The sequence below is a fragment of the Zootoca vivipara genome, chromosome 7, assembly GCF_965207765.1.
Source record: "Zootoca vivipara chromosome 7, rZooViv2.hap1.1, whole genome shotgun sequence".
Taxonomy (NCBI): Eukaryota; Metazoa; Chordata; class Lepidosauria; order Squamata; family Lacertidae; genus Zootoca; species Zootoca vivipara.
Genome location: NC_142590.1, coordinates 38,337,331 through 38,351,147, shown reverse-complemented (window position 1 = coordinate 38,351,147; position 13,817 = coordinate 38,337,331). Strand labels below are relative to the sequence as shown.

The 13,817-nt window shown below is 40.1% G+C and overlaps 1 protein-coding gene across 1 annotated transcript in view; it reads right to left on the bottom strand.

The window, feature by feature from the left end:
• The window catches only part of USP24 (ubiquitin specific peptidase 24), a 75,041-nt gene that overhangs the window by 14,369 nt on the left and 46,855 nt on the right, over nucleotides 1-13,817 (bottom strand). Inside the window, exons 39-54 of the mRNA XM_035123913.3 lie at nucleotides 13,011-13,202; nucleotides 11,972-12,089; nucleotides 10,874-11,018; nucleotides 10,505-10,624; nucleotides 9,327-9,452; nucleotides 8,709-8,807; nucleotides 8,517-8,599; nucleotides 7,205-7,346; nucleotides 6,606-6,725; nucleotides 5,953-6,173; nucleotides 5,346-5,470; nucleotides 4,160-4,301; nucleotides 3,038-3,188; nucleotides 2,131-2,226; nucleotides 781-884; nucleotides 567-680 (exon numbers count right to left, since the gene is read on the bottom strand). Coding sequence (XP_034979804.3) covers nucleotides 567-680; nucleotides 781-884; nucleotides 2,131-2,226; nucleotides 3,038-3,188; nucleotides 4,160-4,301; nucleotides 5,346-5,470; nucleotides 5,953-6,173; nucleotides 6,606-6,725; nucleotides 7,205-7,346; nucleotides 8,517-8,599; nucleotides 8,709-8,807; nucleotides 9,327-9,452; nucleotides 10,505-10,624; nucleotides 10,874-11,018; nucleotides 11,972-12,089; nucleotides 13,011-13,202 — 2,098 coding nt within the window. The remainder of the gene's footprint in view (nucleotides 1-566; nucleotides 681-780; nucleotides 885-2,130; nucleotides 2,227-3,037; nucleotides 3,189-4,159; nucleotides 4,302-5,345; nucleotides 5,471-5,952; nucleotides 6,174-6,605; nucleotides 6,726-7,204; nucleotides 7,347-8,516; nucleotides 8,600-8,708; nucleotides 8,808-9,326; nucleotides 9,453-10,504; nucleotides 10,625-10,873; nucleotides 11,019-11,971; nucleotides 12,090-13,010; nucleotides 13,203-13,817) is intronic.

The window sequence follows — 13,817 nt, the reverse complement described above, 5'->3', positions numbered from 1 at the left end:
AATCCATCTCTCTCATGTGCTAGTAGAAATCTGCAATCCCTGCCTTTTACTCAAGTGTGAAATCCAATATTTACACTTCTTCGAGAGTAGAAAGACTGGATACGGTCACTTAATAGCCAAACTGAAGGTGCCTCATAGAATGTAAATGATATCTATGTGCGTCTGACAGGAATTCTTCAAATCAGCAGGATTTAATACCATAACAAAATAGACAGATTAAAAGGAAGCAGTAATTGACTGCCTAAAGCAATGTAGATAGGCTTTCCACTGAAAGTCATTCAGTGTGAGAGAGCTTGTCGTTTGGAGCAGACACAAGCTTCTCTCTCTCTCTCTCTCTGACTCACTGCGCACTTAATGGATCAAGCAATTTTTATATTCATGTCATAAATTATATTTAAAACTCCTGCCAGAAAATATATCTAAAAGGCTATCTGCCTCTTCACAAGTAGATCATTCTCTCATATGGCTTATTCATCCAAGTATACAAAATTTTGGGTACATTCCTCTAATGGGGATAAGCGAGTAGTATATAATAGTTAAACTTGTGTACTTATGTTGATACTTACTTAATGAGCTCTCGCCCTTCTGCCTCAACTAAATATTCAACCAACCATTGACAAGCTTCAAAACTTTTAGAAACCAAAGCATCAATGGTTGCAATCCATTCTTCTATGTCAGCCCTTAAAAAAACACACAAAAAACAATCACAGCAAGGTCAGCAAGACTTCAATATGTGAAATATATGTTTTCTCTCTTTTAAAAAGCTTTTAAAAGTGGTACCTGAGTTTTTTCTTGGTTCGCAGACACGTCTGGAAGAGGAACTGGACTGCTAGTTGTAAACTTACTCTTGCCATAGATGGATAATGGGGGTGCTTTAACTTTGTCTAAGAAAAAGAAAGTGCATCACATAACACCACAAGTACTGGTCTTTCTGATAAAATTCTTAAACACAGTTTTCAGACTGGAACTGAGATGGTGTCAAAATAGTTTTAGGATGGCACGAGAAGGTGAAGAGAATTATCCGAGGTTTCAGAAAAAGGCTTTGTCAAATGTCTGGTGACTTCCACTCTTCTACTAAGCTCCTTGGTGTTTAAAGAAAGAGGAAAAACAGCTTCTGTCCCTTGGATTACGCTCTGGCAGCTGCGATCCAGCACAAACTTTTCCTCATTTTTTGGACCTTCCTCTTTAGCTCAAACCAAACTATCAGTGTGTGCAGTGGCCTCAATATTTGCCTTGTAACTGTATGTGTTTTAAAATTCTGATCCATTTTCAAATTGCTTCCTGCTATTTGATTTGTTCTATGTTTTTGGTTTTGTGTAAACAAAATTCTGAAGTTCCCATTCACTATAATGGAGAATAAAAAAATTGTATACCCCCCCCCCACTTTTGACCAAAGTGGGTGAAATTTACAGGGGTGGGTGAAAGCAGGTATTTGTCTCTTGCCTTTTCTCTTCATACAATAATTAAAGGACTGTGTATTAAAGGCTTCATACCAGCCTTTTCATTCCAGTGGTTGTGTCCTCTGATGGGTTTTGCAGGCCTACGATAAGCCTTACAGGGTCTAAAATGTTGGCTGCAGAGTTTTGGTGTTCCAGTTTTCTTTGTTAAAGCAGAGGAACACAGGAGTTAACATATATGTGTATGAGTAGCTTCTTACTTCTTTAAAAGTCCTACACTGCTGTGCTTTGACAAAAAACACAATCTAGAGCCCTTCATCATCATTTTGGACAGCCTCACTTCTTGCAAAGAGATGTAGGAAAACATAGATATATGAGAAAAAAAAGTATAGAAACAATGTGACAGAACAACATAAAGCTCTGTGGGATCCTTGATCCAACTTGGTGGAGGGCAGCCCCACAAATCACCCTGTTATCTGGCCCACACACAGGCAATGAACACCCCTAAAAGATATAACCACGGACTGAACATATGTCTTACTGCAGTTAAGTAATTAAAGATGCCATAGTATGCTATATCAACAATGCATTCATTTTTCAAAAAGAAGTTTGCTGCTGGATAGTCTTAATTTCCCCCCCTCTTCCCAATAAGGACAGTTTATCTTGTTCTGCCTCCACTGAGCCTCAGCAATTTACTTCAGTTAGTATCTGAAAGATAAAATTCACCACTCACAGCATTTAACGAAGCTAATGATAAAACAAAGCTAAAATAGTCACTGCTGTAGACATCTCTGTTCTTCATAAACTTCAGGTTTTCATCCCTCACCATCTGCAATGACAACATATGCCTGGATTTAGAACTAAAAGTCAAGGATATGTTTATAATTTCTAAATCTATCTTAAAGAAAATATTACATTTTTAAAACAAAAGCATCATTAAATGCAGGATGTTAGAAGCAATGTATATTTCAAACTGTACTGTATGTTTGAAATGGCATTATTTGGGCTGAATTAGCTGTAATTATCACCAAGCTAATCAAGTCATACTGGAAAGGCTCACTGAAAACATCAGGCTCAGTGTGCTGCAGCAGTGAGATTTAATGGCAAATTCTATGTGAAGAATTACCAGCAAAATAAATAGAAAATAGAACTCACATTTACTACAGTGCCATAAAACAGTTAGTAAACTTTCACATGATTTTCTGTCATGGATGCTTCAGCTGAGATTCCTGCATTACAGGGGGTTGGACTAGATGACCCTTGGGGTCCCTTTCCAACCTACAACCTATTATTCTATGTTATAGTGTTGGCAAATGTACACAAAGGGGCAGGTATAATTGAGCTGTCAACTGAAAATGACAGACATTAGGCTTACAAGAGAGAACTATTTCTTCACAAAATGTGATTAATTTATCGATTATTGATTCCTACAACATGAGGAAATGGTCTTCATTTGAATAGCTTTAAAATGAAGCGTCACCTCTAAATGTACGAGATAAATTTTGATTTTTGTTTTGCTCCAGAACAATTCAGAGAGTAAAAGATATACCTATATCAATTACAAATATAATTTTCTCTATTGAGCTTGTGAATACCTTACATTTTCATAATGTTATCTAGCTGCCATTAACACTGTTTACCTGATATATCCGAACCGGCATTTTCTCTACAAATAAGCCTTTTTTCTCCCCTTTTTTGACCAGCTTGGTCAAGATGGACAAGCGGTCACTACTGGGTCTATGGGGCCGTGGCGATGATTGTGGTGAAACATCTGGTGAAGATGGAGCAGACCTGGGAAATAAAATGCATGTAAGCTCAATGCTGAAAATATATTCTTCCATTTGCTTGACAAAGTGCAAAGCCAAAGTTCTCAAGTATGTTGTGCATCTAGCAACGCACATTTGATAATTACGTTCTGCGTATGGAAGGCCTGAACTCATTATATGGCCGATTATGGCAACAATCCTGCATCCTTTGCCAGGGCAGCAGGCTGTGGAGCAGTGCTTTGTAAGAAGCCAGTGTAGCTTCTCCTCCTTCATTAGGTCTCCAGGGTTGTTTACTGCTGTGGTGCTGAGTACATAGCTCTAAACAGATGCTCCCATGCATTCAAAAACCTGCTAATCCCTCTCTCATAGTTCTGCTTCTGCTACTACTAATCCACTGTTATCTGTAAGACCCAATGATGTTCATAACTGAACCATTTCCTTTTCATAATGAAAATAGGCTTCATAGAGACAGCTGCCCAGCCCCCTGCTAATGGGAAAAAATGAAACAAGGTAAAGAGAAAACCAAAGGTTTCTCTGACTAAATGTTTTTTGGCCGTTTTAGCAGGATTTGAGTTTCACGGTACAAGTATTCACCCCCAAATGGTTACGTTCTACTTTTTCAAGGTTATACCTTTAAAAAGTTTCAATACTGTAGCTTGTACAGTCCTATTCCTTCGTACAGTAGCCACCTCCTAAATGTCTTGGATGCCCCTAGTCATAAACATACTCATAGAAGCTGTCCTGAGCTTATGCATAACCAAATTATAGCCTCAAGAGTACTCCTCTGAACAGAAGATTATAAATTCTGCAGAGGTCCCTCATGGAAGGAATAAGCTTCTGGTTAAGTAGCTTACACTTACACACACACACACACACACACACACACAGAGAGAGAGAGAGAGAGAGAGAGAGAGAGAGAGAAATGGGGGGGGGAGAAGCAAGATGTTCTGCTTGTGCAGGGATCAAATAACTGGGGTTAGAGGCAGGTAAACTTACAAAGACAGGTCCTCAGCTTCCTGACGCACAACACTAACTCTGCTTTTCTTTGGCAAAACTGGCGAGTTCTGGTCAGAGACTCTCTGGTAGAAGAGCATGTAGGCATTCCAGTAGCGGCGGCGAACATCAGGATATGGATTTGCTGTGAAGAAGAGATATCCTTATAGTTGACTGACCTGACTCTTGCAGCAGGAATACTGGCCTAACTACAAATTTCAGGCAGTTGTTAATGGAAACTGCTGATTAAGGGGGCCAACAAGCAATTCGGGGGGGGGGGTGTCATCAGACACAGCTGCTGAAAAAATGATAACATTTTCCATGGTATTTTATTTTCCAAAGACAGGTGGCTCACTTCCGTTTCACATCAAACATTTTGCTCCCCCCCTCCGGCCAAGAAAAGCAGGTCTGTGCAGGAAACAGCACAGCACTGATATGCATGCAAGCTTCACTGTGTGTGTGTGTGTGTGTGTGTGTGTGTGAGTGTGTGTGTGAATGTGCTACGCACGTTTCTTCCTCCATGGAAATGCCTTCTGCGTAGAAAAAGCATGTGTTTGTGTAGCAACTCTGATCACACCAGCTACACTCTTCAGTTCCCAATTTGTTAAGGAACCATATGAAAAGAATAAAAAAACAATAGGACAGCAGCCATACTGTATGTCAGTAATGATTAATTTTTTCTGAAGACAGATGCCAAACTTTCACAGACGTTTGTGCAACTTTTAAGCAAAAGGTTGAGAATTCTGAACCTGCCTTTGAAAAACCTTGCTATAGGAACTCAGGTTATCATGAAAGAGCTGGAACAGATCATGTAAGTTTCTTTTTTGGTTTGCTTTTTATTTTCAGCGCATTTAAAAAAAATTCTTTGGAACAATATGGGTTGGATGGATCTTCTACAACATATTTTAGGGGGGCTGAAAGGGGAGGAGAGGAAAGGGCAACCTGATTGTGCAAGTTTGGATGTCACCCTTGATATTTTCCCAGCATAACATAAAATGAATTTATAAACCAAGTGCAGGCTGCATAATCCAAATGTGCACTGATCCCTCATCAATTTAGGGGCACAAGAAAATAAATCAATTCCACATTTTCTAGAAAATCCACATCAGCGACTGTGATCCTGTAACTCAGCCCTGAAGTAAGTAAGATGCAGGGAAAAGTGATAATGGAACACAAAATTTATACTTACACTGGTCATAAACTTTGGGTCTATACTCTCCGCCAAAGCATTCATACTCCAAAGTTTCATCATTCAACTCAAATTCTTCAACAACTGTGTCATTGAATTTGAACCATTTTCCTTTTCCACATCCCCTGTTGGTAACACACAGAAACACAAGCTGTCAAAGATGATGGCTTAAAAAACTCCAAAAAGTTTCCTAATAGCTTTCCAATTCTCATGGCTACCAGAGAGATAATCTGCATTGAGAATGATTTCATGTTAAAATCAAATATGGAACAAAACAAATCGGAAATCACAGCAAGATGGCAGACACATTCACCACCAGCCTGTTTCAAACAATGATTCAAAGCTTAATGAAGATCGTCCCTCCTGTCACATGCATCCTTTGAAAGGAAGATTCTGGTTTTGTTTTAAGCCAGAGCTACCCCATTACATTTGCAAAAACTTTCAAGCATACTGGTATACTTTCATACAGAGCTTTAAAAAGTGCTATACAAAAATGATGCATTTGCCAAGAGGGGTTTGCAATTTTAACACTGCATGGTCTTACCTGCTTTTAAAGCACTCAAGCAAAGAACTAGTAGAGTTCCTCTGGAGCAGACTTTCTCCTTACCTTCTATCTTTGATAAAGGAATAGTAGTGCCCTGCATGGGCCTGACCGCTGTGCACTATCACCCCAACCAGCTCATAGTTTTCTGTGGGGGCCACTTTCTTCCGTGGGGATCCTGCACCTCCCTGATCTATGTGTCGCCCATTGTCGCCAACTTCCAAGGAACAATCTTGCCGGGCCATTCCTGAAACTGTATAGGGTTCCATGTTCAGCATCCAGGGGAACTGTTTGAAAGGAAACACTTCAGATTAAATTTAAACCTGAGCCCTATTACTTGTTTATAAACCTCCTGTAATTACCTAAAACACAGGGCACCTAATGTTTAAAGGTTGAACACAGGAAATAGTTTATGGGATGCAGAGAGTCATCGAGCAAACCAGAAGGTTTGCCTGTTTTTCCAGGACTCAGCATGGAACTTCCGATTTTTTCCAGTGAGGAAGATTATGGACTTCAGCTCAGAAAGCAAGTCACATTCACTTCTTTTGAAACTCTGCAAGCACCATTAGGAGTTAGGGCAGGTAACACCAAAGGCCTATCAGAGGGACAGAGATACACCATGGGCAATATGGATACTTGGAACAGAATAAATAATGGTGAGAAGTAAAGATTCCGTTCTAGAAAATGCCTTTAGAGAAATAAAAAGCAGCTGTGCTTACCTTTATCTGTTCATCGTACTTAATGGAACGTCCACTTTCCCAATCAAATCCAAATCTCATGAGGTGGATCACCAACAAGCTAGGCAGAGCTTTAATGCATGTCCGCTTTACTGTAGTTCTCTTAAAAATAGAAGAGAGTCACCTCCAGCTACTCATTTTAGCATCAGGGAATGCATACTTCCTGCTCACTGTAGAGAAGTGTTCTTACAATTATGGATTTAGCTTGATAGAATCAAAGAGCAGGGAAACTATTTTCTAAGGACTAACTACTAATTCCTTATCAAATCATTTAGTACGCGCCTTTTGTCAAAGGCAAAAACTTTCAAACATACAGATATTTTGTCTCTGCTTTGCCCAGAACACCAATATTCTGAAGTGACTCCCCCCCCCCCCCCCCGGCACATATATATACTACCCCAGTACTCATCGAAGGAAGCGCAGAGTATCAATGTGATAAAAACAAGCACACATTAAACTTGAGGGCTTGAACTAGACTCATTCTCCAGATCTCTAAGTGTACTAACACATCTTGGGTTGTCTCTCCCTTAGAATATCACAGGTATTTTAACTGTCACCAGGGGAGTGGGGGGAAGCATTACCTTTTCTTTACATTTCTCACAGTAATATGCATTACTTCCTTCCAGAATTTCTCCTCTAACAAACTGATCCAATGAAATTTCCAGGCTTTGACATGAAGTGACTCCTAGATTGAGAGCCATAAAGGCTTCCTCTCGTTCATACCTACACCAAAGAGGATAATGAAAAAGGGTTAGAGTGCAATACTACCAGCTCTATTGTTTCTCGGTTTAAGAGATGTCTCTTTTTGGCAATATCTTTAACAGTTAAACCCACTGCAGACATGAGGCTTATCATCTCCTTTGATGGTTTTACAGAGCAATCTTAAGTGTAGAAAATCTTAATTTACACCGGCTTAAGTTAAGCCTATTTCCAGCTCTGTGAAGGAAGAATATGATTCACATCACCCATTTGCTGGCTAAGTTCTGCCGGGTTGTGAGGCCACATGACTTAACTGCAAGGGGTTTGGAAAAGGTCTAAGTCTCTCCTTGCCCTGTTCCACCTCTGCCTCCCTTTTTTGAGACTTCTGTCGGCAACCCTCTGGGCTCAGAAAGGGCGAAAGACTTTTGTCAGCATATCCCCAGCTGAGGAAGCCCAAAATCTGCCAGAACCAAACCCATTCATCCCAGAGGATCTTGAGTTTGGATTGTGCTGTAAGATGGCAGGCTATATATAGGCTCATGGCTCCATCCTATCCTCCCTGCAATTTCAATCCTGGTGTAGGGTTTGCTGCTTAAAAACTAACCATGGTTACTATTTGTGAAGAATTAAGTAGTATTATAATTACAGATGCAATACTAACCATATTGACAAGAAAATGGGGGTGGGGGTGTCATATAGGATAGGGGAGGCAGGTGCCATAGAAACAGATCTATGACAGCCTTCCCTCACCTGGCAGCCTCCAGAAGTTTTGGACTCCAAATCCCATCAGGCCCACTCAACATGGCTAATGATCAGGGATGATGGGAGTTGTAGCCCCAAACACCTGGAAGGCACTAGGTTGAGAAAGGGCTGGGAAAGAGACTTCCCAGTCAGACATCATCTGCTGGGAACATGTTTTCCGTATTTGCAACCAAGCTGCTGTGTTTTATTTCTACTTTTAAAAATGAATTGGCAACGGCTCATATTAACCCTAACCTATGAGAATTATAAAGGCTTGAGAAAATAAATGAGAAATCTAATGTAATGCACTGACTGAGAAATGATCAGGCTCCTCTCCCACATAATCCAGGGAAGGGAGGATAGAAATGGTTGAGCCCAATAGTTAACATTAAGAGTTCTTTTTCCCAAGCAGGCTACCTGTAACTAGGAATAACCTAGTTAAAACTCACCCACCTATGAGGACAGTCTTTGCAGATTTTCTGATCAGAGTAGATTCCCTGGAAAGTGTTCTTAAATATTTGGTCTCGTCCTATTTTCTGTAAGAGATTAAAAAAAATGCTAATAGCAACTAGCTTGTACATGAAGCGGCTGTTAATGAAAAGAATTGCTGTGTAATTATAACACCATAACAAACATAAAAATAACCTTGAGGTATTCATCCATCTGATCTATAAGACTTGTGAAGAACTCATAAGCATCTTGTTGTTCACGTACATAGAGTTCCTTGTTCCACATCTTGAAGATCTAAAATATTAAAATATATTCCATAGTCACTGCTTTAAGATACTGAGACTCTTAAGGGAAAGCAGCAAACACATCTTAGATCCCTGGAAAAAGCTTGCCTCTCAGTGGAAGGAGAGGAGAACACCCCCGTGATCTGCACCACTGGATTGTGACCAATAGGGAGAACTATATATTACAGTCGTACCTTGGAAGTCAAACAGAATCAGTTCTGGAAGTCCATTCAACTTCCAAAATGTTTGGAAACCAAAGCACGGCTTCTGATTGGTTGCAGGAGCTCCTGCAGCCAATCAGAAGCTGTGGAAGCCCTGTCAGACGTTCAGTTTCCAAAAATAGTTTGCAAACCGGAACAGTCACTTCCAGGTTTGTGGCATTTGGGAGCCAAAATGTTTGAGAACTAAGCTGTTGGAAAACCAGGGTATGACTGTATATTCAAACAGATAAGAGCCCTTTTAGTATTGCTGCATTTCAGTATGTTTAGACCTAAATCTACATGTTAAAATTGGGGGTGGGGAGAATTACCTTCCAGAAATTTTCAGGTATGTAATACTGCAGCTTGCTCTCCATTAAGTGACCAAAGAGTGACTGAACTTGATAGAACACATTGTCGTCGGGATTGTCCATGTCATCGTCAATCGAAAGCAATGCCTTTGGAAACAAATGGCAAGGAAAGTTATTGAAAATGCATCACACTGAGGAACAGTTCAGTTTTGACAGGAGCGGATAAGAGCAGTAACCAAGGTATTTAATATCAATATTCAATATACCCAGAGCTTCCTTATTAGCTGTTCCCACCTTCAACAAGCATACTGGTTAGGAAGATGGAAGGGACGAAGAATAGGGTGACATGGCTGGCCTCATTGAGAGGCTTCTCACCAAACTGCACTACCTCAAAGGACTGGAATTCATTCTAGCCCCTTATAGGAACTGGATGGAGGAGAAATCACAAGGCTCCCTTATCTGCCCTCCAAGCAAAGCAGAGCAAGAGCCTGGGCTTCAAAATGCCAATGTGCTCCAACTATGGCCCATGTGGGCCCAGAGGTATTCTTCAAAGGAAGGGAAAGAGGGTGAGCAAGCTCCAGCTCTGTGTTTAGCCTCCAAACCTTTTCAGAAAAGAAAAGGAATCCTGCTGCTGTCTGGGAGGCTTGGGGATGATGGACCAATTGTGTGTGTGTGTTTTGTTTTTGGTGCTTGTGTTTGTGTGTGATTTGCTTTTCTTGTTTGGGGCTGGGTGTTCTCCTTGCTTTTAATTATTTCCAACGTTATGCTTTTTTGTCGCTGTTGGGGTGTGCATGTTTTGCCTGGTTTTTATTGTGTTTATTTTGTGATGCATGTGTTTTTCTGGGGATGATGCAAGTTTGTTTTGCCTGTATTTTGTCATCCACACAAGTGTTTTGCCTGTGTGAGTGTCAACAGTTTTTATTCTATGACATGGGCATTTTATGGTGTCCTAGAAAGTTTTGGATTTCTAAATGTGCCTCAGAGCCAAACCCCCACCACCAAGGTTAGAGATCCCCTCATTTACTCTACATATGAATCTCAGCCTTGTAATTTCTGAACTAGGTAGTTTTGGATTTACCTCAGAGTTGTGGCCCATTTTCATGATTCAGCACTCCTTCCTTCCCAGAGTCCATACTATATGTGTGAAGCTAACAGGCATCCCAAAAGAATTTGCTTTAAGAACAGTAAATAAAAATTACCTCAGGAAGTCCTGGCTGCATATAGAGCTGTTGGAAGACGGCATTCATGTAACATGTTGCACCTCCATTTTTTAGCCCCACAAATCCTGAAATGGATCGGCCGTCTACAGGTGGGAGATACTGGAAAATACGGAGGCAGAGAGCATAAATTTGTAGCACAGAAGATTTAAAGCGTTAATGGATATATTTATTTGAAAAACTGAATATCCAAGGGACTTTCTAAAAGTACTCATTATGGTTCCTTCCAACGCTACAATTCTATGATTCTATGACTGTCATTATTTAATCCATTCTGAAGATCTGACACTTAGCTTCATATATACGGAGCTGTAGTGAAAAAATTCACTTCCATTGAAGTAACCCACTTACATCAAATTCCTTGGAAAGAGCTTGATCAAGCTGGTGATGCATAGAGAGCAGCTCTTTTGTAATAAGCTGTAGATTTGAAGGCGAACTATCTGCCAGCATCACCAGCACTTCATATGCTGCTAATCGGCTATTCACTGTACTGCACCTAGAAGGGAGCAAAAAGAATCTGTTCATGCTGCATATTCACTTTTCATACTAGCACGATATATCAAATGACCTACTTCCAATAGTTGCCAAAGGGAATCCAAGTAAAGTTTAATGCCCATCTGTGCAGTCCAATTTAAAAACCGTTCAGCGCATTTTTATTTCCTGGACCAGTGGATGTTATTTATTTTGCAGAGGCAGGCAAGCAATAAAAAAAAAGTCTATGTGCTTATCATTCCCTCCTAAAGAAAGGCTGGTTCTGGGATGTGAATAAAATGACACTTAAGCAGAAAAGTACTTAGATTTCTGCATAAAATCCCAATCTCAGTGGCTAAATAAAGTTATACCCCTAAGAGAAATTTACAAAAACAGTTAACCCGATTTCTTTGTTTCTGGGTATTCATTCAACATTTTGAGGGAGTTATGGACTGTGATAATGCACGGGTTAGTTACACCTGCCCTATGGTCCAATAAATTGTTCAGATGCCTTTGTACTTCTGAAAGAGGGATTGAGCTTTGCTTTTTAAAACAACTGAGCCTTTTGGATTTTGTAATGGACCAACTATAGCCATTCAAATTATGCACAGTAAAACAAATAGTTCTGGAAGAGCATTTACAACATTGCTTAATCTTCAATAATCTGAAATGTGATTCTCCACAGATATGGAACATCATGTTCTAAAAATGTAATAAAGGACATGAGAGCAATATAGATGATTTATAATTAAGTAGTATTTCAATATGTTTCTTAATAGCCTCTCTTAGGAACCACATTTATTCTCAAGTTATTTAATTTCTCGGCACACACTCATAAAGTCTATTTTAATGTCTTTTTTTTTTTATAAAAAAAGAAAATTGTTCCATTCTGCACAAAGCTGATTGACCAAGGGTGGTAGATCCGAGCCCTCTGTGCTTCTTTGTTTAATACAACAAAAGTACTCATGCACTCTTTACTTTGGATGAAAGTCTTGCTGAGTGGCAGCCACGTTGCCAGCTGGAGAATGGCTGTTCAGAATAATCCTAGATGCTCGGAAGAGGAAGTCATCTAATAATGGTTTGATCAAAGACGAACCTATAAAGGGAATAACACTATGTTCAATGTTGACCGTTACAGGATTTATAACAAATGATCATGCAAGAAAAAGGTGTCCAGTGAGGGATCATGCTTTTCTCTATCATCTCCACTTAAACAGGTCATAGGAAGCAGAAGTGAGAAAGGTTTTACTGCCAGTCAGAACAGATAGCTCCACCTTGACAGAACACAAGCCGGACTATAGCAGCTTTCACTGTATTTAAAGAGCACCACCACCAGTTTTCCCTCCCATTACTACAATAACTAAGCAAGGATTATCAAATGGCACTACATGCTGTTCCTGTTTTATTGTAAGCTACACATATAGCTATCCGCCCTCCGCACCCCAGAGAACTGTTGTTCTTGTTCCAATTATCTAGTTTATGACCAAAGCACCACGAATCAAATGTGAAAAACGGCAAATAATTTTCATTTAAGACCACTGCTATTTGAAGTCTGTTCTAAGCAGGCGGGAAAGTGAGACAACCTCTGTTCACTCAGGTCTTATCCTAAGACAGGCACCCCCAAACTTCGGCCCTCCAGATGTTTTGGACTACAATTCCCATCATCCCTGACCACTGGTCCTGTTAGCTAGGGATCATGGGAGTTGTAGGCCAAAACATCTGGAGGGCCGCAGTTTGGGGATGCCTGTCCTAAGAGATAGTTGTTCATACTGCCAAATTTGCTGCAATTGCTTATTTGCCCAAAAGCTTAAACCTTGCTCCACAAAGGAAGGGAAGAACCATTCTCTTTCCACTGTGAAAATTAGAACTCTTGTTGCCCATGGCAACCAGATGCAAGCAGACTGACCTGACATATTAGGAATTTTGGTGATCTGAAGCCTGAGGGATCTCAGCAGCAAGGAAGAAATCGCTAGGTTTAACACTGTAATGACACAACTAAGCACTGAAAGCAAGTTACCTAGCATTTCCTTCTCTGTTCCGCAAAGTGACAGGAGCGTCTTAATGAGCCTCAAATGTCCCGCCAACAACACATTGTCAGCTTCACTGGTTTCACATTCAGCTGCACGGGTAGGTTCAAAGTTATCCAACCACGTGATCTCATCCTCCAACATAGCAGCTGGGCTAATCTTTAGTTGTTCCATTTCTGAAGCTAGGTAAGAAAAACCACATGGGTTAAGCCTACAGAACAGACGGACAAACTTAGGTTAACACTTTGTTTCATATAAAAGATATCATTTAGCTTAAAATGAACACAGAACTACTTTTTGGAAATGAAACGCCAAGACACAGGTAAACGTTCCATTTTTTTAAATAAAAAAATAGTTATTATGAAGGCAAATAGCATCCCCCCCCCCACTCTTCTGCCTTTCTATCACTTGCTAATACTCCTACATGCATCCCCTAGTGGCAAAAAAAATGAGAGCATTATCCTGCCCACTTTTCCTAGTCCTATAAAACAATACGAAAAAAGCCAAAGTGGCTCATGTATGTTATTTCCATTCACAAGAAAGTGGAATGTTATGGTAGTTGTAGCGTGTAATTTCTTATGGTCTTGAAAAGGTAGAAAATGGTAATAATAATACTTTTATTATTTATACCCTGCCCATCTGGCTAGGGTAGTACTGCTACCCATCTGTGTGCTCAGAGTCAACTACTAATCACTTGAGACAATTAGATTGCACGCTAAAGCTAAAGAGAAGACCCAGGCAAACAGTTCACGAGAGAGGCAGATGATCTCTCACTTGACCTCTGAAGCAGAGTTTTT